Source organism: Gracilinanus agilis, chromosome 3 (assembly GCF_016433145.1).
Source record: "Gracilinanus agilis isolate LMUSP501 chromosome 3, AgileGrace, whole genome shotgun sequence".
Lineage (NCBI taxonomy): Eukaryota > Metazoa > Chordata > Mammalia > Didelphimorphia > Didelphidae > Gracilinanus > Gracilinanus agilis.
Window position 1 is genome coordinate 43,788,493 of NC_058132.1, and position 23,316 is coordinate 43,811,808.

General features: G+C 40.8%; 1 protein-coding gene across 1 annotated transcript in view; it reads right to left on the bottom strand.

Moving 5' to 3' along the window:
• The window catches only part of LOC123243083 (solute carrier family 2, facilitated glucose transporter member 5-like), a 35,851-nt gene extending 18,357 nt beyond the window's left edge, over nucleotides 1-17,494 (bottom strand). Inside the window, exons 1-4 of the mRNA XM_044671260.1 lie at nucleotides 17,292-17,494; nucleotides 8,756-8,854; nucleotides 7,275-7,435; nucleotides 5,715-5,839 (exon numbers count right to left, since the gene is read on the bottom strand). Coding sequence (XP_044527195.1) covers nucleotides 5,715-5,839; nucleotides 7,275-7,435; nucleotides 8,756-8,854; nucleotides 17,292-17,324 — 418 coding nt within the window. The 5' untranslated portion in view covers nucleotides 17,325-17,494. The remainder of the gene's footprint in view (nucleotides 1-5,714; nucleotides 5,840-7,274; nucleotides 7,436-8,755; nucleotides 8,855-17,291) is intronic.
• Between the last annotated feature and the right edge of the window lie 5,822 nt (nucleotides 17,495-23,316).

Sequence of the window (23,316 nt, forward strand, 5' to 3'; positions counted from 1 at the left end):
CCTTATCAACTTACTATCCCACTTTCCACAGTGGCTCTCCCAAACCTTTTCATCCTCCCTCAAATTTCTCATGGTTCCCTATTCTTCCAATTTCTCAGCAGAGAATTTTGCCTATATTGTACAGAAAAAAATCGAGACCATTCATCATAAACTCCCTCCTTTCCCCTCGTCTTCATCTCTTATCACTCAGATACCATTTCACATGATGAAGTGACCCCACTTCTTACCAAGGCTAAGCCCTCTACTTGTTCAAGTGATCTCCTTCCATCCTGTCTCCTCCAACAGATTGTCCCCTCTGTCCTCTCCACTTTTTACTTATTTTCAATCTTTCCCTCTCTACTGGTTCATTTTCCATTGTCTACAAACATGCCCAATGATGCTGGCCTCTTGGCTAGTCCATGAATAAGACCCTCCATCACTCTGGGGTATTTTCTCTATCTGTCTCCCCTGCCTGGAATGCTCTTCTCCTTCCATTCCAACTCCTGATCTCTCTTGGCTTCCTTTTAGTCCCAACTAAAATCTCACTTTCTACAGGAAGTCTTCCTCAAACCCTCTTCATTCCAGTCCTTTTGCTGTTAATTCTTTCCTTTTTATCCTACATAATGCTTGTTGTACATATTAACTTGTTATCTCCCCAATTAAAGCTTAATCTCAAGGGCAAGGACTGTCTTCTGCCTCATTTTGTGACCCAAGGGCTTAGGACAATGTCTGACACATAGAAAATACTTAATAAATGTTTACTGATTGATAGTCAATGTTGGAGAAGTTGTGGGAAGATACACTAGAGATTTATATTGGTGGAGCAGTGAATTTATTTATTTTTTCCCCTTTCTTTTTTCTTATTATGTAATAAATTTTTATTTTGAATATTTTCCCATTGTTACATGTTTCATGTTCTTTCCTTCTCCCCCAAACCCACCTAATCCCCCTTAGCCAATGCATGATTCCATTAGGTTTTACATGTTTCATCGATTAAGACCTAATTCCATATTATTGATTGTTGGACTAGAGTGATTGTTTAGAGTCTACATCCCCAATAATATCCCCATCAACCCATGTGTTCAAGCAGTTGTTTTTCTTCTGTATTTCTCCTCCCACAGTTCTTCCTCTGAATATGGCTAGTTTTCTTTCTCATAAGTCCCTTAGCCTTGCTCTGGATTCTTACATTGCTTCTAGTAGAGAACTCAAAGGCTATCTTAAGGAAGATCAAGGATTCTATCCTGTAATGGCTCATAAAAATGTAAGTTTAAAAATTAACATCCAATAACTTCAAGTATTATATTTTATAAGATTTATTAATAATCACTTGAAATATAGGAAATAAAAAGAAAAACGTAAAAGCCTGAGTAAAGAGAAATAAGTTTTCCTAACTAGGTTAGTAGGAGAAGAGAAAGTAGAAAGGTCACACAAACTTTATCTCCAAAACGTAAGGACATAATGTGAGAATGAAAGTGGGATGCTGGGAATTGGAGTCCATGGGAGCAAATTCTAATTACAGAGTAACAATGATCAACTGTTCTTAACAATATAATGATCCCAGACAATTTCAAAGAACTCATGGTGAAAAATGCTATCCATCTCTAGAGAAAGAACTGAAGGAGTCTGAATTCATATAAAAGTATACTATTTTTTACATTATTTTCTCAAGAAATTTGGGTTCCTTTCCTTTCCTTCCTCTCTCCCTCTCTTTTATCTTTTCTTCCTTCCACATTTTGGCCAAATATATTTTGCATGATTGCATGTATATAACTGATATCAAATTGCTTACCATCTCAGAAGAGGATGTGGAGGAGGGAAGAGAGATTTTGGAGCTCAAATTTTAGAAAACAAATGTTAAAATGTTACAAATAAAATATTACATATAATTTGGAATAAAATTATTAAAAACAAATGAATGTTTCTTAAAAATATATATTTGCTTAAACAAAACACATTCTCTCTTTAACAATATTAAAAAAATTTATGTCTCAATTGGAACTTTGAATCCATAAACTCTCTTCAGGAGCTCTCATTCTTCATCATGAGTTCTTGGGAATCATGGTAGGTTATTGTGTTCATCAGAGTTACTGAGTTTTTTCATAGTTGATTATCTTTATAATGTAATTATATACATATAATAAAATAATGGGTATTACTGTGCAAATTATTCTCCTGGTTCTGCTCACTTCACTTCTGCATCAGGTCATAGAGGTCATCTCAGATTTGTTTGATTTCTTTTAATCATTTCTTACTGCATAATAATACTCCTTTCACATCCTTATATTATGACTTGTTAAGCCATTCTTCAGGTGATAGACATCCCTTCAGTTTCTAATTCTTTTATACCATTTAGAGCTACTATAAATATTTTTATATGTATATGGCTTTTCTTTTTGAGGAATATAACTAATCCTAGAAATTTCAAGGTTTGTGTGGAGAAGAAATCCTTTCTTTTTAGTCTTTGACCCACTCAAATTGTCATTGAAAGCTTCATACCTCCCACCCACTTTTGTGTTATAGACCTATGGTTTCATGGGTATAGGGAATTTGAGTAAGAAAACTCCCTCTTCTAGTATAAAAGTGTAACTACTTGAGACAGCTAGGTGACTCATTAGATAGAGCGTCAGACCTAGAGACAGGGAGGTCCTAGGTTCAAATCTGGCCTCAGACACTTCCTAACTGTAGGACCCTAGGCAAGTTACTGAACCCCAGTTGCCTAGCTCTTACCACTCTTTTGCCTTAGAACCAATACATAGTATGTATTCCAAGACCAAAGGAAAGGCTTAAAAAAAAGATGGAGGGAACTGCTCTGTTACTTATAGTCTTAAATGTTTCCTGGGACACTGAGTTTCAAGGGCTTCTCTGAAGTTACAGAGCCAATATTTAAAGAGACAGGACTTGAATTCAGGTCTTTTTGACTGAGTCCAGTCGTCTATCCATTATGCTATGAGGCCTCGTGGACAATGTAATAAAAATGATAATTCTTATTCATTTTCAGTCCTCTCTGTGACCCTATTTGGGATTTTCTTGACAAAAAGACTAGACCGGTTTGCCATTTCCTTTTCCAAGTCATATTACAGATGAAGAAACTGAGGTAATTGGGGTTAAGTGACTTGCCTGGGTCACACAGCTAATAAGTGTCTGAGGCTGTATTTGAACTCATGGAAATGAGTCTTCCTGATTTGAAGCTCAGGACTCTATCCACTATGCTACCTTGGCTGACAATAAAAATAGTTGCTACCATTTATGAAGTACTTACTATGCTTCAAGAATGCACTAAGAGTTTTAAAATTATTACTTTATTTGATCCTCACAACCACCCTGAGAAAAAGGTGGTATTATCATCCTCAGCATACAATGAGGCTGCTGGATGTAGAGGACAGGACAGAGAAATTTTATTGGGTGAGGAGGGATAGACATGGGGACATGCTCTCTTTCCTCTGATGAGATAAGGTAAGCCATATACATATAAAAATATTTATAGTAGCTCTCAATGGTATCCCTTACAGTTTTTCTGCCTTAGAACCAATACAGTATTGATTTTAAAACAGAAGGTAAGGGTTTAAAAAAAAAAGAAAGAAGAGGTTCTAGAACCTACCCATCCCTCTCCCAACTCAACTGAAACTGTCTCCCCTTCAACTTAGAAAGCCCCCTAATTATTCCTCCAATTAAAAACTAGACTACCTAATTTTGTGTCCTGGTTAATTGTTTTCTTATAATTGACTGGTTTGTTTGGTTAATGTCTTTTAATACATCAAAATAAGTTTCACTGCATCAGGAGCTTTGGATTGACTGGGGAGGCCACTGACCCATTCACTATGCCTCCCTAGCTATTAAAATGCTTTTGCCTGGATTATTTCTTCAGTTATGAATTAACCTCAACACATAGGGAGGGAACCTCTGGATGGGACATTACAGTGAAGATTTCCTGGGCAAATAGGAACCAGGAGAATTCTATGATCTTAGGAGTTGGGATGAGCCAACAAGGGGAGGCTGGGAGACATCTAGAAGATGGGAAGACACAGAAGTCACACATCACCTGAAATACATTGTTTCGGGGAGAGAGAAAGACAGAGAAACAGGGAGATAGACACACACACACAGAAAGAGAGAAAGACACCCAGAGAGAGACAAAGAGAGAGGGAGAGAGACACAGAGAGGGAGAGACAGAGAGGAAGAGAGAGACACAGAGACACAGAGTGACACATAGAGGGAGGGAAAGAGAGAGAGAAAGAGGGAGAGAAAGAAAGAGGGGAGAGGGGAGAGAGAGAGAGAGAGAGAGAGAGAGAGAGAGAGAGAGAGAGAGAGAGAGAGAGAATTACTATTTTTAACCATGATTGCTTTTTGCACTGGTGCCCTATACTTGCCATTACACTGTGGTTAGTTCACAGAAGTGTGACTAGGTCTCCCAAATCCTCTTTATAACTTTTTTAGGGATATACTTTGTGCTTAGAACATGGAGAAGCAATGACTTTTAGTATGGACCTGTAACATTGAAAATCATCCCTCAGGTCCATTCTCAAAGCTATCAGCCCTCTACATGACCTTTAGCAATATGTTGGCAGCAGCAAGCCCTTGCTAAGCTGTTGGCAGTGTGGTCTAATGAGTAAATGAAGGTTATGAGTCCTGAAGCTGGGCTTCCATCCCCAGTAAACAAAAGAGGCCACCAGATGGCACCCAAGTGCCTCCCGACCCAATCAGGGACCCTGCCTGCAAAGAGAGGCTTTTAGCACAGACATGAGAATGAAACAGTCCATCTGCTGTGTCTAGGATCATAGGACAACAGGATTTAAATCTAACTGGAAGAAACTTTAGAGATCGTGATATACTAGAAAAACTTCTACTTAGGGAGCCAAGAGGACCCAAATTTCAAATTTCACACCTAGGTTGTTTGGGCGTTAAGTCCATTCACCTATGTGGGTCTCAATTTCCTCCCTATGTAAAATGATGATGGGAAGTGGGGTATAATATAATAATAAATCAGTGGTGGAAGTTAAAAAAGATTCCTGCTTCAGAATTTCTGAATACGGATTCAGAAAATCACAAGTTATTATCTCTGTTCACTTATCAAGTTTATTTATTAGATTAATTTAGCAAGCTAATTTATTACTTTATCCATATCTATGTCCTGTTTTAAATTCCTTTTGTTAAACTCTTTCCAATTACATTTTATCCTTGTTCTGGTGCAGCCAGGAGTTTCTCAAGTGTAAATTTGACATTTTTGAACTAAATATCATCTCTGAGGTCCCTCCTGACAATCCTTTATTCTGATGTTCTATTTGTTCTAGATTCTAAAATCCTGATATTGTTGGTTCTGAAGCCCCCTCTAGAACTTTACATTCTGGGTCCTATGAATCCACCAACATCTCTATTTCTCCACTCCCCAACTCCCTCCATTCTCTCTGCTTCTTTTAGCTCTATGTGTTCTCTTCAGAACAATGCCCAGAAGTTCTTGTGACATAGTGGATGGAGTGCTACACCAACCCAAAGAAAGGAAGATGTGAGTTCCAATCCTGCCTTTGATCCTTACTAACTGTATGGCCTAAGGCAAATTATCACAACTCTTTGGGGCCTTAGTTTCTTCATCTATAAAATGGAAACAACAATATCGATAGTCTTTAGTTCACTAAGACTCAAATGAAAACAATTGATAAACTTCAAAGCACATAGAGAATATCTGTTATCATTGCTTTCCCATCAGTCCAGCCATAACAGTGTGCTGTTCTCATATTTACCTGCACATATTCCAACCATGATTCGGGCTAAGATGATCATCTCAAAGGACTTTGCCACTTTGCTGCATCCCATCAAAATTGCAGGAACAATGGAAAAGATGTTGTTGATCAGCAATGTCCCTTTTCTATAGAGGGAAAAAAAAAAAGAAAGTCCCTTCTCTTGAGAGGAGAGGCATTCAGTAACTACTGGGGCATCTAGAGAGTGGAGTAACTTTAGAACATTCAATCTGCAGTCAAGAAGACCTGAGTTACAAGTTACATAACCAAGGGAGAGTCATTGAACTCCCCAGAGCCTTAGTTTAGTTTATCTCTTTAAAATTAAAAAAAAAAATTTAACCTTTACTTTCTGTCTTAGAATCAATACTTAAAAAGGGATAGGCGATCAGGGTTAAGTGATTTGCCTAAGGTAAGCAGGAAGTCTAGGGGACAAGATTTGAACCCAGGATCTCCTGTCTCTAGGCCTGGTGCTTTATCCACTGAGCCATCTATCTGCCCCCTCCTTGGTTTCTCTTGTTTGCAAAATGGGAGGGTTGGGTTCTATGGCTTCTAAACGCCCAACATAGTATCTCACAAGTCTCTAAGGAAAAAGCTGGATAATCAATATTCAGGTACAATAAAGGGCTGGACTTGTAGTCAAGATGACTGAGTGTAAATCTAGCCTCAGAGATTTTATTACTGGTGTGATCCTTGTCAAGTCACTTAATCTCTATTGGCCTCAGTTTCCTCATCTATAAAAATGAGGTATAATAATAGCACCGGCCTCCCAGAATTGTTTTGAGGATGAAAAGAAATCAAATTTGTAAAGTGCTTTACAAATTTAAAAGCAGTACAAAACTTGTTTTCTATTATTACTAAAGCAGTGTATTCTTGTTCAGATACAGAATTTAGGTCCCTCCACTCTGGCTTTTAGTTTTTGTGATTTTCCTTTCTGAGTTCTCTTCTAGCTCCAAATCCTATGAATGCTTATTTTAAATTCTACTATCTGCTGACATATGTGTACATGTGTATATACTTACACACGAGTTCATTTTAAGGTTTACAAAATACATATATTAGTTCATTAGCACTCACAATTCTGAGATAGATGCTATTATTTTTGAGAGGTAGGTAGGGGGATGACTCAGTGGTCCTAGAGACAAGGCGATCCGAGTTCAAATAAAGCCTCAGACATTTATTGTGTGGCCCTGGGCAAATCATTTAACCTGTTTGACTCAATTTCCACATCTTTAAGAATGGGAATAGTAAGAGTACTTACCACCTCCCAGGATTTTGGAGAGGATCAAATGAGATAACATCTGCAAAGCATTTGGCATAATTCTGAAAGAATTATTATTAACCTCATTTGGCTGAGAAGAAAATTGAAGCTAAGCGATTGGTTAATCATCATAGAGGTGGTGTCATGAGCAGTATTTGAATCTGGGTATTCCTGACTCCAAATCCAGCAGTTCATCCACCCTGCTACCCTGCTCAAGATCACAGCCTGAAATTTTAATTCTAAACGTTCAAAGTTCTACCAAGGTCCAATGATGGATTTCCAGGGATTGGAGAACTCTCCCTTACCTTCCACAAGTGTTTACCATTGGGGCAACCATGAGTGACCCCAGGAAACCTCCTAGAGGAAACATGGACACAGTGACAGACCACAGCAGGGTCAAGGATGAGCTGCTCAAATATTCTGAATTCCTTTTAAAGAAGGTTGTGTTGTAAAAATTTTGCATGACCTGAAAACATATCAGAAGAGGAAGAGAGGATTAGGCTTTACCTGTAGAAGAGAAGATTTCCAGGAGGGAGGGTCATGGGAACAGTTTTCAAGAATCCAAAGAAAGGCTTGTGATTTTGTTTTCTGAGTTCTCTTCTAGCTCCAAATCCTATGAATGCTTATTTTTAATCCTAATATCTGCTGACATGTATGTGTACATGTTTATATTTACATATATGAGTTCATATTAAGGTTTACAAAATACATATGGACTTATTCTGCTGGGACTTAGAACTGGACTTATTCTATTGGAACTTAGAACTAAGACTAATGGGTTGGAAATTCCAAAAGAGTGACCAGTTTCAGTTTGGAGTCAGGAAATGGTAGGAGCTGTCCAAATGTGGAATTGCTGACCAGGGACAGGGCTCTCTTGTCACTGGGGGTCTTCAAGGAGAGCACAGATGATCACTTGCTGGAGATGGGGCAGAGGAAATGATCGTTCCATGAAATTAATGGCTACTGAGATGCCTTCCAACTCTGGGGTTCTGGGTTGGGCCAGCAAGAAAAATAATTGAAGCTATTAAGCACCCCATTCATCCCATCCCTCTCTAATGCTCAGACACAAACATCAGCAAGACTGAGTAGAGGGAAAGCAGGGATGGAACATAATTTCCTTCAAGGATAACTGATGTTTTAACCTGATCTTGCCAATGTGATTGTAGAAAAGGTCAGGCAGCTGTCACCAGGATCATCAGTCAATGCAAGTATCTCTAGTGAGGACCAAATATATATATGGAGAGCCCTGGACCTGAGGAAAGGCTGCTCCATCCTCATTCCTCAGCTTGTCCACATTCTCTTGACTAGATCACAGACTGACAGGAGGTTGGGGCTGGAAGGGACCTAGTCCAACCCAGACCTCAATGGGAATGCCCTTTGCAACAAACCCAACAAGTGGTCTTCTGGTTTTTGCTTGAAGGACCTCCAGTGGAGAGGAACCCAGTCACCCCAGAGGCAGCCCATCTCACTTTGGGATGGCTTCAACTGTTAGGAAGGCTTTCTTTTCATGGGGCCCAAATCTGCCTCCCTACAACTACAACTTCCACTGCTCCTTGTTTGCCTTCTGGGGCCAAAGTGAGCCAGTTGAATCCCTCTTCCACATGGTGAACCTTCAGTCACATGAAGAGAGATTCTCGAAGATGTCATGCAGATGACAGGAGCTTTGAGAGCAGGGAACCCTCCCCTCACCCTTTATATTTTGTGTCTTCCTATAGTAGTAAGCATGGAAGCTCATTCATAGGAGGCCCTTAGGAAATTATTGTTGAAAGAAGAAATGACCACCTACCTCTGCTGGAGAGTTAACAACAGCAACATTGTACCCATACTGGAAAGATGATCCAAATGCTGCCACCAGTGTCGCTAGCGCCAGTACCAGGGTTAACTTCTGTGGAAGAGATGATGTCTTATTAGGGGGAAAGTCCAGGAAAGTCAGAAAAGTCATTGATGCCTCTGGGAACTGTTGCTATTTTTCTACCAATTGGTCTAGTCTTGGAGAAAGGCTTATGGGAATCCCAAGACCTAGAGAACATGGCGGGGCTCTAATTAGTTTCTTCTAAATTCCTGTCTTCAATTAAGCTAATCAATCAGGTGAGCAGCACTTATTACTCATTACAGTGTGTCAGCCACTATGCCAAGCACTGGCTTTATGGCTATGAAGGCTAATGTTTGCTTATAGTCAATACTCTCAGATTTAAGCCTGTGAGCACAGAGGCTCCTGAAACATTACAGAAGGGAAACTGGCAAACAGTCCTGCCATTGGTTTTCCTTGAGATTTTGTGGTGTGGTAGAAAGTGCACAGGATTTGCAGTCAGAGGATCTTAGTTCAAATTCCATTTCTCATGTTGAAGTCTCTTAGCTTCTCTGGGTCTCAGTTTTTTCCCCTATAAAATGAGGGGATCAGGGGACATCTGGATAGCTCAGTGGATTGAGAGTCAGGCCTAGAGACAGGAGGTCCTAGGTTCAAACCCGGCCTCAGCCACTTCCCAGCTGTGTGACCCTGGGCAAGTCACTTGACCCCCATTGCCCACCTTACCACTCTTCCACCTAGGAGCCAATACACAGAAGTTAAGGGTTTTAAAAAAAAAGAGGGGATCAGACTCCATCACATCTAAGACCCTTCCCAGGGGTTAATCTATGATCCTTGCAGTATGAGCTTGATCCAGGGACACTTAATGTCCCTGGGTCTCAGTTTCCTCATCTGTAAAAGGAGGGGTTCAAACTAAAGGATATCTATGTATCTTCTAGCTCCAGCTCTAGACTTCTAGGATTTGTATGGGGGTTCACAACTCTTCTTCTTCCTCACAACTCCCCTGTGAAGGAGGGATGGCAACTCTTCATAGTTATTTCCCTTCTGTCAATGAGGAAACTGAGGCCCAGGGGGAAAGAACAGTGTGCTCATCTAGTTAGGAGATGTAGGGGTCATGATTCAAACCCTGGTTCTTCCTTCTATGTTGCTCTCTAGAGAAGAAGCCTCAACAATCCTACGAAGGGAGTATGTGTTGTATAGACTTTGCTTGAGGATTTCTAAAGTAAACACCATCTGGATTATGGTTGTCACTTGGCTGATGGAGAAATCAGATTCCCATATATAGCCATCTTCAATGACAGACAGAGGAATTCAAGAGTCTAAAGTAAGACCCGAGGGCCCACCTATCAACCCATCTCAAGTGCCTTAATTTGAAGAGGGGATCTGAGACGTCACTCTTATTACATTTTATGTATCTCCTTGTCTGGCTCGGGAGAACCTCGCTCATCCATCTTCAAAAATAAGCTTCACATCTCAGTAAGGCAAGGAGGGAGATCAAGTGTCACTGCTAGGCTTAGAGGCAGGAAGACTTGAGTTCAAATCCTTCTGGAGAGTTTCTAGTTGAGAGACTTAGTTCACTCTACCACATCCTCAATTTCTCCATGAGCAAAAGGGGGATAATAAAATACTTACAAAGTTGTTGTAAGTCTCAAGTGAGATAATGTGACACGTGCTAGTAAAGATTAAGAATGTGATATTATTTTCAGTTGTTATTATTTTTTAAACCCTTATCTTGTGTCTTTGTATCAATTCTAAGACAGAATTCTAAGATAGGCAAGGGCTAGGCAATCAGGGTTAAGTGACTTTCCCAGGGTCACCCAGCTAGGAAGTGTCTGAGGCCACACTTGAACCCAGATCCTTCCAACTCTAGGCCTGGTGCTCTATCCATTGTGTTACCTAACTGGTTATTATTTATATATTATTATATATATTATTATATATTCCAGTTATTATTTTTTCTCTGATAGAGACAATGTGGTATAGTGCAGAGAGCTAGTCTCAGAGCCAGGAAGACCTGGATTCCAGTTCTATCTCTTATACTTATTAGATGTATAACCCTGGACAAGTCCCTAAGACAGTAGGAGGTAAGGTGCTGACTGCCTTGCAGTAGAGAGTTTCCTCATCAAGAAGTTCCCTTTAATCAATGAAACCACAATTCCCCATTCCTTTTCCCTACCTCTGATAGGACAGAAGAGTCTTAAAGGCAGAGACCATTTCCCTTTTGTATCTCAGTGGCAAGCACAGTGCCTGACACAGCACAGGTGTCTTTTAAAAATTTTTTTTACTGCCTGTCTTAAAAAAAAAAAAAATCAATACTATGTTTTGGTTCTAAGGGAGAAGAGTGGTAAGGGCTAGGCAATGGGAGTTAAGTGACTTGCCCAGGGTCACACAGACAGGTGTGTCTTAAACTGATTGCCAAATGAATGAATGATCTCACCAGATCAAAAGAGGATCAACAGGCATTTATTAAGCCCCTTCTCTGTACTAGGACTTTGTGCTAAGTTTTGGGAATATGAAGACAAAAGGAACCTCTGACCGTAGCTACTTCCTAGCTGTGTGACCCTGGGTAAGTCACTTAACACTCATTGCCTATCCCTTACCACTCTTCTGCCTTGGAACTCAGATACACCTGGATTAAAATCTGACCCCAGTTACTTCCTAACTGTGTTACCCTGGGCAAGTCACTTAACCCTCAATCTCCAGCCATTGCTACTCTTCTGCCTTGAAACCCATATATAGCATTGATTCTAAGAAGGAAGGTAAACTTTTTTTTTAATGCTTGGAAAGGTTCGGTCTCATCCCATCGTCCAGGAAATCCTTACTCCCTGTTTTCTCCCTCCTGAGGCACAGGAGCAGAAGACAGAAAAGTCCATTTCCCCCTCTGAATAGGCATCTTCAACAAGCAGTGTCGGGCAAGTTATTCTGATACCACCTTCTTTCAGTTTCCTTTTCAGTGTGCCATTTGTTGTAACTGTTGTAATAAAAAAGCGATGGCAATTAACTTGGGATTTCTGGATTATTCAAGGTGTGGAGGAGAGGGAGAGAAAGGAAGCCTTGCTTTCTTCTCTTCTGCAGAGCTGGCTGGGAGGTCAGTCACTGAGAGGAATTTCTGGGATGCCACATGATCATCGATGTAGAGGTGAAAGGCACCGTAGAGGTCAAGTCTTCCATTCATGGATGAGTATTCCAAGACTCAAGAGTAGTTAAACAGCTTGCCCAGAGTCACACAGGCAGCAAGTATCTGAGGTAGGCATGGAGCCCAAGGTCTTCTGGATTCTAGGCCTGGTTCCCTACTCACTCTACCACACTGCCCATCAGTGATGATGATGGTGGCAGTGATAGTATGATCGTGCTAATATTCTAAAGTGCACGGATCCCAGGCCCACACAAGCCACATGGTGGAGACAAGCCGCTTTTGTTGGAGGACACATCAGAGCAGCAACCCAGCCTGACAAACTAGCCTAGGATAAGGAGAAGTGATCAATAGCTACTTATTTCTCATCTCTGAGGCTAGAAGGCTCCTGGGTCTCTCGCCTGCTTTCCCCACTTACTGGCGAGGCTCTGAACTTAGCCACTCTCTCACCCTTGGTCCATGCATCCAATAAGCAAGTCCAAGCAGACGGTCATCAAGTTTTTAAAACAAACAGTTTAAATACCAGGGAAACGGAAGGTAAGCAACGGGAGAATCATTTACCCAAAGCTAACGGCTTACAGCTGGGTCCAAAGGGGGATGGAAATGGGCCTTTTTCTCTTCCACACTTTCCTGAATCAGGAGTGGAAAAGCAGGAATTGACCTCCACTGGGGGCCGTCAGATGGGCAACAAGCAGGGGTCATTCATGTCTTGTCCCTTAATTGTAGGTGTCTAACCAGTCTCTGTCCTGCATCTTCTCTCCTCTCTCTATGCCCTCTTTCTTGGTGTCCTCATCATCTCTTATGATTTCGATTATGATCATCTTGCAGATGACTCCAAAAACAATCTAAACACACAACTCTCACCTTTCTCCCAAGCTCTAGACCTGTATTCCAGCAATCTATTGGACAACTTCCACCTCGATGTCCTTTTGGCATCACAAACTCAACAGATCCAACACAGGACTTTGCCTTTCCATTTTTCCTGCTAGAGATATCACCATCCTTCCAATTACCCAGGTTTGTACCCTAGGAGGAATCTGCCCTAATTCCTTACCCTCATTCACCACCATGCCCAGTTACTCCCCAAATGTCATCAATTATAACTGTCACAACTTCCCTTGGACCTGTCCCTTTGTCTCCACTTATCTACCTTCTACTCCACTTATCCACACTAATTCAGGTCTCATCACTTCCTGCCTAGGAGTACTTTCTCATTTGTTCTCTCACCATCCAGTCCCTCCTCTTTCCATCTCATCTTCCGAGCTGCCAAATAGATATTCCTAAAGTACAGGGTTAATTATGCCCCTCCTTGGCTCAAGGAAATTCGTGTCTCCTCTTGCCTCTAGGATGAAATACAAACTTCTATTTAACTAGCCCTAAACTCTCTTTCCAGGGTGATCACACATCTCTTCCCCTCACAATATTCCTACCATCCATAATGTTCCATCTCCTATCTCGGTTCCAGAATGCTCTCCTTTCCTTACTTGGGGTTCCAAGATGGGTAACTGAGAATCAGTTCTATTCTGTGATTTACCTTTTTTCTGGTGTCCCGACTCCCTTATTTGGGTTCAGACTGTGGGAAGAGCATCCTCAAACTGGGCTGGCCTTATATACAGAGTGTATAAAGTGGGAAGATGCCCCCACCCAAAGGCATCTCAACTGTGTGGCCATCCTTAGAGATTCATGTCTCAACCTACAGACGTTTCTCCTCCAAGAGTCCTATTGTACTAGGAGGGATCTTGGTAGAGGTGATGAGGTCTTAGCAATCATTAGCACCTTTATTTATGTCCCAAGGACTAGCTACTGGGAGTACAAAGGCAAAGAGTGAAACCAGCCCTGTTTTCAAGTCCCACTAGCAGAGGTAATTTGTGTATCTAGAAGAATGTGTAACATACACACACAACATATATCAGGCCAAAAAGGCTGGTCAGATGCGGAAAGGCTTCAAGCAGATGCCACTTGAGCTGAGCTTTGGAGGAAAGTAGGGATTGTCAGAGGCAGAGCTAAAGAATGGAGAGAGGGCCAGCCATGGGTGACAACCTAGTCAGTACAAAGGGTGGGAAGTGGGAAATGGGAGATGGAAATGTGTGTGCAAAGGACATTAAGAAGAACAATTTGGCTGGACAGTTAGAGGAGTTTGGAGAAGAGTAAATGTGTACCCCTTTTGGCCTCAGTTTCCCCATCTATAAAATGAGCTGGAGAAAGATGGCAAAACACTCCAGTGTCTTTGCCAAGAAAACCCCAAATGGGATCATGAAGAGTTAGACATGCTTGAAAATGACTGAACAACCATGGCAGGGTTAGATGTGTGTTTGGGATTAGTGACTTTGTGGAGGATGGATTCAAATAGGGACAGACTTGGAAATAGGAGGCCAATTTGAGAAAGAATAAAGGGAGAATTTGACAAGGAAAGAAAGATTGGACATAAGTCCTAAGCAACAGTCTTGGGTGGGGTAAAATAGTCCTTGGCCATATAAGATAAGGGAAGAGACAGAGGGAACAGCAGCAGGTGGGGCAGGGGCAGAGACACAGGAAGAGGAGAAACACCTCAATGAGCCTGGAACTGAGAGTCATAAGACCAAGACATAGCTCAAACCTCTGACAGGGCTCAGCTGTGTGACCTTGGACAAGTCCCTGCACCTTCCTGGGGCCTCAATTGATTCATCCTTGAAATGGGGAGGGGGGAAGACTGTTTTCTTAGGTCTCTGCCAGCCCTAGATCTCTAATCCCTGCTCCCCTGATCCTGTGCCCAGGGGTGTGGCAAACAGCTCTCCCCATTCCAGGTCCAGAGAGGACTTGGCACCCTAAGGGCAGGGACAAAGGGGGCCTCCACCTTCCCTTCATCTAATGATTTCCCAGATTCTTTGAATCAGTAGACCATTTCATGGCTTTGTTTGTATTTCTTCCTCCAAAGCCACTCCATGGATTCCTATCTTGCCTCCCCAGGAGCTCTGGAGCAGCATTGAAAATGAGACCTGGGGTCAGTGTGAACCTTTTATCGGACAGCAAAAGGGGGCCAGACCTGGAGACCTCAGTGGCCCTGAGCCTCAGCACCTGGCCCAGGGCCAAAGCATGTGGTGAGCAGAATATCTAAGACTGCTGAATTGAGTTACAGAGTTAGAGCTCAAAGGAGCCTTAGAAACCATCTTGTCCAGTGCTCCTATTTTACAGATGAGGAAACTGAGGCCAGGAGATTAATAGTAATAGCTGACATTGATGGAGTGTTTGCAAAACACTGTGATTATATCATCTCATTTGGGTACAACAGGTGTTATTATTTCAGTTTTTTTAAAGGGGAGGAAATTTCAGAAAGGGGAAGCAACTTGCCCAAGACCATGCCTTCAGGCTGCTTGTCCACTACTGAGGGACCCTTAAGGGTGAATGCTTCTTCCTTTCAGTATTATGTCTGTGTGTGGATACACGGAGCACATGATTACAGTAAAGTGGAAAGAACAGAGAGCTTGGAATCAGGAGATCTAGCTTTGAATTTTCCATCAGACACTGTGTAACTAAAGAAGTTACTTAGCCTTAGACTCAGTTCTCCAATTGCCAAATAGCATGATGATGATAATAATAATCATAATAATCATAATCATAATAATATTATTATAAGGCAGCTAGGTAGCACAGTGGATAGAACACCAGGCCTGGAGTCAGGAGGGCCTGGGTTCAAATCTGGTCTCAGACACGTCCTACTTGCATGACCCTGGACAAGTCACTTAAGACTTAAGTAAGTGCTTAGCACTTACCACACATCTGTCTTAGAACTGATACTAAGAAAGAAGTTTAGGATTTTGTTTGTTTCTAATTGGTTGCACTTTACAAATGATGTCATAAAAAAAGTGCAATATGATGATGGTTATTTCCATTATAGCAGGACCCAGTTCAAATATTAGGAGACCACTTAGCTGCCAGAAGTGCTCTATGTTCTCCTAAGGACTGTTTGGCAGAGAAAAGACATAAAATGCAAAAAGATAACAGTAATTTGAAGGCTTCTCTCTCTCTCTCTTTCTCTCCACATATACAGACACACACATACACACACACACAGGTATTTCTTGCACAAAAAGTTTGCTAGTTCTCTAATTAGTTTAAAAGCAAAACAATAGGAAAAAACCTCCTGATATCCGAATAGCCACAATAAATATTTCTATTATGAACATTTTCTGGCTCTAGGACTCATTTTCCAAGGGTCTAGATAAGGAACAAAACCCAAATTTAACCCTTTGATTTTCACATGAGAGAGGCAACGCAGTGGGAGAGAGTTTTGGCCCTGGAGTCAAGAATACCCAAGCTTGAATCCTGTTTCTGACACTGGACTCTTCAACCCATCTGAACCTCCTCACCTGTAAAATGGGGCTAATGAAACTTGTAGTATACATCTGAAAAGCTTGCTATGAGGGTAGAATCAACTTACATATATAAAAATACTTGGCAAACCTAAAAAATCCTAATTGTCTATTATTTCTATTATTTTTGACCCTTTTTCTGCATTATGATTTTGAGCTAATTCTATCTTCCAGCCCCCTCCCTTCCTTTTTCTTTCTAGTCCCTTTTTCTAACCCATTCTGGTCCTTTAATGAAACCAGGATGGAGATAGAATTAAATTCAGTTCAATTTGACTATATAAAGTTCCTACTCTATTCCAGAAACTATGCTAGGCTCTAGAAATACAAAAGTTAAAAACCAATAGGTCAGGGGCAGCTAGATGGCTCATTAGATAGTGCACCAGGTTTGGAGTTTGGAGCGCCCAGGTTTGATTCCGATACTTCCTAACTATGTGATCCTGGGCAAGTCATTTGACCCCAATTGCCTAGCCTAGTCCTTACTGCTCTTCAACCTTAAAATCAATATTTAGTATTGATTTTCAGATAGAAGGTAAGGATTTAAAAAAAAAAAAGAAAAGAAAAAAAAAGGGAGAGCAGCCATGTGGCTCAGTGGTTTGAGAGCCAGGCCCAGAGACAGGAGGTCCTAGGTTCAAATCTGGCCTCAGACACTTCCTAGCTGTGTGACCCTGGGCAAGTCACTTAACCCCTATTGCCTAGCCCTTAACATTTTTGTCTTAGAAACATTATACAGTATTGATTCTAAGATGGAAGTAATGTTTTAGAGGTCCTGCCCTCAAGGGGCTTATATTCTTAAATCTATAGGGCAAGTGGCCAAAGATCCCATCTTCCATATGAGTAGAAGCAGGGGTGTCTCTTCTGAATTTCCCTCCACTGCACTGAGCTCCAACCAGTGAATCCATCTATGGCATCCCTTTCTTCCCCTGGAGAGATTCCTCCCAAGTTCTTTGCCCACTTCTCCCCAGTTCCTCCTCAGGTTTGTTAGTCACCCAAGAGTCTACCTTCCCTAGGCTCCTGCCCGGCCTGGAAGACTTACCCCTTGGTTCTTGACTTGCCCAGAATTCTCCATCCTTCCTCTAGGAAAGCAGTACTCTTCTGGCTTCCTTTTAAGCAGAGTAACCAGTGTAGTGGATAGAAAGGGAAGACATGTGGGCTGCACTTTGGACGTGCTAGGGAACAGCCAATGGTATTTTTACAGCCCAGCCCGAGCCTGCATAACCCTCTGAGATCCCTGCAGGTCTGCCTTCCTCTCGCTCATTCTTGAAATTAATGGCCAGGCTGAGGTTTTAAAGGGGCCACTGCTCTCTAGTGTGCCCAGTTCTCCCCCCCTCCCAGCTGAAATAGTCAGAGTTCTGCATTTCTGTCCCAGAGATGGGGCAACTCGAAGGGTTATTTTTGTCAGGGGCGTCTGGAACAGCACCGCTGTTATCCGATCCTAAGGTACAGCAAGTAATGTGGGGGCAACTGACGGGGTCAAGAGAGGCTTTCAGTGAGCCCACAGAGGAACAGGAGACCTACAGACATTTTTTCTCCTGGAGGTTTTTTCCATATTGACAAGTACGTTGTGTAAGAGAGGCACAAAACTAGCTACAAATAAGGCAGGCAAGTGAAGCTTTGTCTAGGAGGAGAAAGGGATTAAAAGCACCAATAATAGCAAAATTTGACAATGCACCCCTGCAGAAAATGGTTCCTAATAAGTAGTCCAAAGATAGGAAGTAAGAGTTGCAAAGATGCTCCATGGAAATGATTAATGACTAAAATAAGGCTGAATTTTTACCTCACAATCAGATTGGCAAAAATGGCAGAGGTTGGTAAGACTGTGAGAAGACAGGCTCACAGATGCACTTTTGGAAATAGGAAGTGGTCCAACCATTCTGGAAAGCAATTTGAAACTATACTATAAAAAAAATCATTAAGAGGAACTTTCAGACTGATATCTCCTCAAGGCATACATTCCCAAGAATTCAAAGAGGAGGAAAAGGTCTCATAGATACAAAGATATTTGTGGCAGCAACTTTTACTATTGTTGTCCAGTCATAGTCCAACTCTTTGTCAGCCTGTTTGGGGTTTTCTTGGCAAAGATACTGGAGTGGTTTGCCATTTCCTTCTCCAGCTCATTTTCCAGATGAGAAAACAGGCAAAAAGGGTAATGTAGATAGAAAGTGTCTGAGACCAGATTTGAAATCTTCCAGCTTCCGTGCCCCATCATTCTATCCACTATGCCACCTAGCTACTCCAATTTTTCCTATAACAAGAACATAAATAATTGGATAACTGAACAAACTGTCACAGCATATTAGTATGTAACTAGAAATGACAAATTGTGAAGTATTCAAAGAAACTAAGATGACAGAATCAGGACAATAATTCACATGATAACCTTAACAGTGTTTTGAAATTAAGACACTTCAGAATTCTGTTCAATCTCCTGATGAATTGTGCTCTTAGGGAATGGCGGTGAAGTATGTCTCTCATCTTTTGGCATAGAGGTGGTGAACCACAAAAACAAAAACAAACAAACAAAAAAAACAGTGGGAAAGTATTCCACAGGAGTGGAATGAGACATACATGGTTGGTCATGGCCATTGTATAGACCAGTGATGGTGAACCTTTTAGAGGGGCAGGTGCTGTGAGAAATGAGGGGGAGGGGAACAGCCCAGCCCTGCATCCCTCTAGCATTCTAGTAATGAACTCTGGTGAACTCTGTGCTGGGGATGATGGCACACATGCCCCCTGAGAGGGCTCTGAATGCCCCTTTTGGCACATGTGCCATAGATTTGCCACCATGGGTTTAGATTAACTACCTGTTTGCTACAAGGGAGTGCTCTATTACTAAGCAACAAGGAGGGACTCATAATGATGTATCAGGGCTGTTTTTTGTTTGTTTGTTTGTTTGTTTGTTTGTTTGTTTAAAGGATCTTCTGGCTCAGTGGAAAGAGAGCCAGCTCTGGAGGATAGGAAGTCCTAGATTCAAATTTGACCTCAGACGTTGCCTAATCCTTACCACTCTTCTTCCTTGGAACCAGTACTCACTATTGATCCCAAGGTAGAAGGTAAGAATTTTTTTTGTTTTTGTTTTTAAAGATCATCAATAAAGCAGTTAAAAGAAAATGAGGGGGAATGATTAGAACGAAACGCAGAATTACACAATAAAAGTAACAAAAGATGGGGTGTGGTTTATTAAGAAACATCTTTATATCAAATATCTGACATGAACTGGATATTATGGTATACAGATAACTAACAGAAAATATGTTTAAAAACCATTCTCCAATAGATAAGTTAAAAGATATGAATAATCAGTTCTCAAAAGAACTTCAAATTATTAACAACCACATGCAAACAAAAGGCTTTATTCCCATATCCAACTATGAAAAAAGACAAAATAAGGGAAGTCAATGCTGGCACAGTTGTGGAAAGACAGGCAGCTTAATACATTGCTGGTCTAGCTGTGAATTGAAAAGTGATTTGGAAATAAACAAAGAAATTAACGAAAATGTCCTACTCTTTGGCTCAAGAGACCCCACAGTTCATCATATAACTCAAGGAAATCAATGATAAAGAGAAAGTTCCCATTATATACCAACCTATTTATTGCTGCTCTCTTTTGGAAAACAAAGAGTTGGAAACAAAGGAGATTTCCATCAATTGGAAAATAGCCAAACTAATTATGATGTAATATAGATAATGGAATATTACTTTTCTCTGTGAAACATGAACATGAAGAATGCAGAAAAGTATGGGAAGACTTACATGAACGGATAAAGCAATAGGACCAGAGAAACAATATACATAATGTCTACAGCAATGCAGAAAGAGTAACAGAGAAATTTAATCTGAATGCTATGAAGTTATAATGACCCGATTTGGCCCCAACAAAGAGAAATGAGAAGGCATCTCCCCCTTATTCTTTGCAGAGGTGGGGATCCATGGGTATGGAATATATCATAACATCAGACTTTTTTGATTAGTTAGCTAATTTGCTTATTTTTTTCCTCTTTTAAGATCCTTTATTATGAGATATGGCTCTCTGGTAGGAGTTGGGAAAGAGAGTGGGAAACCATGTTAACGTGCTAATTTTAAAAAGTTAACATTTGTATGTTTATTACTGTGCTAAGTTCTTTCCAATTATCACCCTGTTAGTAAGTGTCTCATTTGATCCTCACAGCAACCTTGAGAAGTAGGCATTATCCCCATTTTTACCAATGAGTAAATTGATAGTACACAGAAGGTATGTGACTTGCTCAAGGTCACACAGTGTCTGAGATTGGATTTGAACTCAGATGTAACAGTCTGGTACTCAATCTACTGATAAAAGATGTCCAACACAATGTATTTAAAAGAATGAAGTGATTTTTCTCTTTCCCTCAACTGAATTGTCACAAGTTACTTCTTGTATTATTTTTTCAAACTGTCAAAGAAACAAATCTTGATATTACTTCCTGCAGATATGGGGAGTTTCTTAGGTCATGTGATCCCAAGAACTCTTGAGAAATAGAAAAGCCAAGATGCTTTTATACATTGTCAAAACAAACCTAGGTGGTTGCTTCTGGTTAAAGAAATCTCTCTAGAATGCTAGGGCATAAGACAATGGAACCACACACTAAGATTCTGTACATATAATGTCACCAGTATCTAAAACAGATACAAGATACCACGCTTAGTCTGAAGGATCCTCCAATATGGGAGGGTAACAGTTTGCAATTTCTAAACTTCTAAACTGGCTTCAGTCCTTATTACAGCTCTCAGAACCAATAGTTTTGTACTAAGTTAATTCATGCTACTTACCCCACAGGTGCCAAAATGATTTATGGTTCTACAGGAAAAGGAGTCAGGAAGACTTATGTTCTAAGCCAGGCCTTACTATTGACTTATTTTATGACTGGGCAAATTCTCTCTGGGCCCAATTTTCTTCACTTCATCTGTAAAATTCCCAGATGCTTTCTATTCTCTCTGTGTGTCTCTATCAGTCTCTCTCCCTCTTTTCCTCCTTCTCTTCATCAATGCCATCTTAAGGATGTCTACCATACGGTTTTGGCCCAGTGTCCCCCTAAGGATCCCTTTAGGGGTTCCAGAGAAGTCCCTTGCCAAGTGATTAATACTTTCCCACTGCTCTTTTTTTAATATCCCAGGGAGTTTTCTTTTTTCTTTTTCTCCTCTTTCGCTTCCCTTATTTGCTCTCTTCTTCCCTCCCTGTATTCCTTTTATTTCTTCATCTAAAATCTTTTTCATAACTTAAAAAAACAAACTTATCTTCTGCCTTAATACATCAATTCTAAGACAGAAGAGTGGCAAGGACTAGGCCACTGGGTTTAAGATACTTTGCTCAGGGTCTTAGGCCACATTTGAACCTCCAATCTCCAGACCTAGCTCTATTCGCTGAACCACCTAACTGCCCCTTTACTAACTTGTTATTGCAAGGTTTTACAACTAGTAAATAGCAGGGCTGGAATTTGAAGCCAATGCAGTGCTTTTTCCAAAACAATCATTTATTAAACTCTTACAGTGCTAGGTGCTAGAATACAAAGACAAAAAGTGAGCCAGTTCCTGTCCTTAAGGAGTTTACATTCTAATAGGGAAGAAGAAACAGGACAATGTGAATACAGATAAAATACCAAATGAAAACAAGGTAGTTTTAGCAGGGTCCTAGTAGCTAAAGGCTATCGGATTCATGTAGAACAGTGATGGCAAACCTTTTAGAGACCGAGTGCCCAAACTGCAACCCTCAGTTGCATATGAGCACCTTGTCTTCCCCACAACAGGGGAGGAAGTGAGTCCACTGAACTGCTGGACAAAGGGACAGGGGTGAGGAGAGAAATGTCCTTGGGCGTGCATGGAGAGAGGGGAGGGAGCAGCCCCCTCCAGTGTGAGCTATTACACATGCCCTAGGTTCACCAACATGGATGTAGAATAAGTTAGTGCTTGAACTGAAGGAAACCTGGGATTCCAAAAGATGTTGGTGCAAGAGGGAAAGCCTTCCAGATATGGAGCATTCCAGCCTGGACAAAAGCAGGGAGATATGAAATCCTGACTCTAAATCCAGTGGTCATTCCAATCAAACATTTCTTAAGTACCTATTGTGTAAAGACAAAAAAACTAAAATGATTTCTACTTGCTAAAGGAAAAAAAACAAAACAGGAGAATGGCTAATGATAGTGGAATAGTTAAGTCCTAATGACTTGGACAAGTTGAGTTGCCTTGACAAAAACAGATAAAAAACAATAGCATTTATATAGTGTTTTAAGGTTATTTGTGGGAGTCCAGGCATATACTGATCTTGATAATATTTTAGGGGTGCTCAAAAAGCTGATTGGTTTCTGTAACCTTGAGTTAAGTTAAACTGTAAGCTTGTCAGATCCCTAACCAATCCCTGAGGCTATACTCCAGTCTTTGTGTCTTTCTTCTTGCCTTATGTTCTCTCCCTTAGACCTGTCACCCATTTTTCTCTCAGTCCCTGGTCCTTTCTGAGTATTCTACCCACCAGGCACTTTTATGAAGTCAGTGGACAGCTTCATTATTTCATTTAGTTTGTTTTATTTCAATGTCATCCTATTTTAATCAACCCAATGATCTGGGCAGATAGGAACTATTATTCTCATCTTACAGATGAGGAAGCTGAAGTTAAAAGACTCCCTTTATCAATAACTCTGACAGGTAAATGTTGCCATATTGCCATATTCCCCTAATTTGTTTATAGTGTCATCCTTTATTTCTGGATTGTGTCCATTTTGACTTTATTCTGGTAAGTGGTGTAAAATGCTGGTCTGTGCCTAGTTTCTGACACATTGCATTCCAGTTTTCCCAGCAATTTTTGCCAAATAGTGAGTTCTTCCCCCAAAAGTTTGGAGCTTTGGCTTTATAGAATACTAAGTTGCTATAGACATTAACTGCCACGTATTGATTCTATTCCACATATTGAATCTATTCCATTGATCCACTACTCTATTTCTTAGCCATTACTGCTATAGATATTAACTGCCATGTATTGATTACCTAATCTATTCCATTGATTTACTTTATTTCTTAGCCATTATGAGATTATTTTGTTGATTACCATTTTA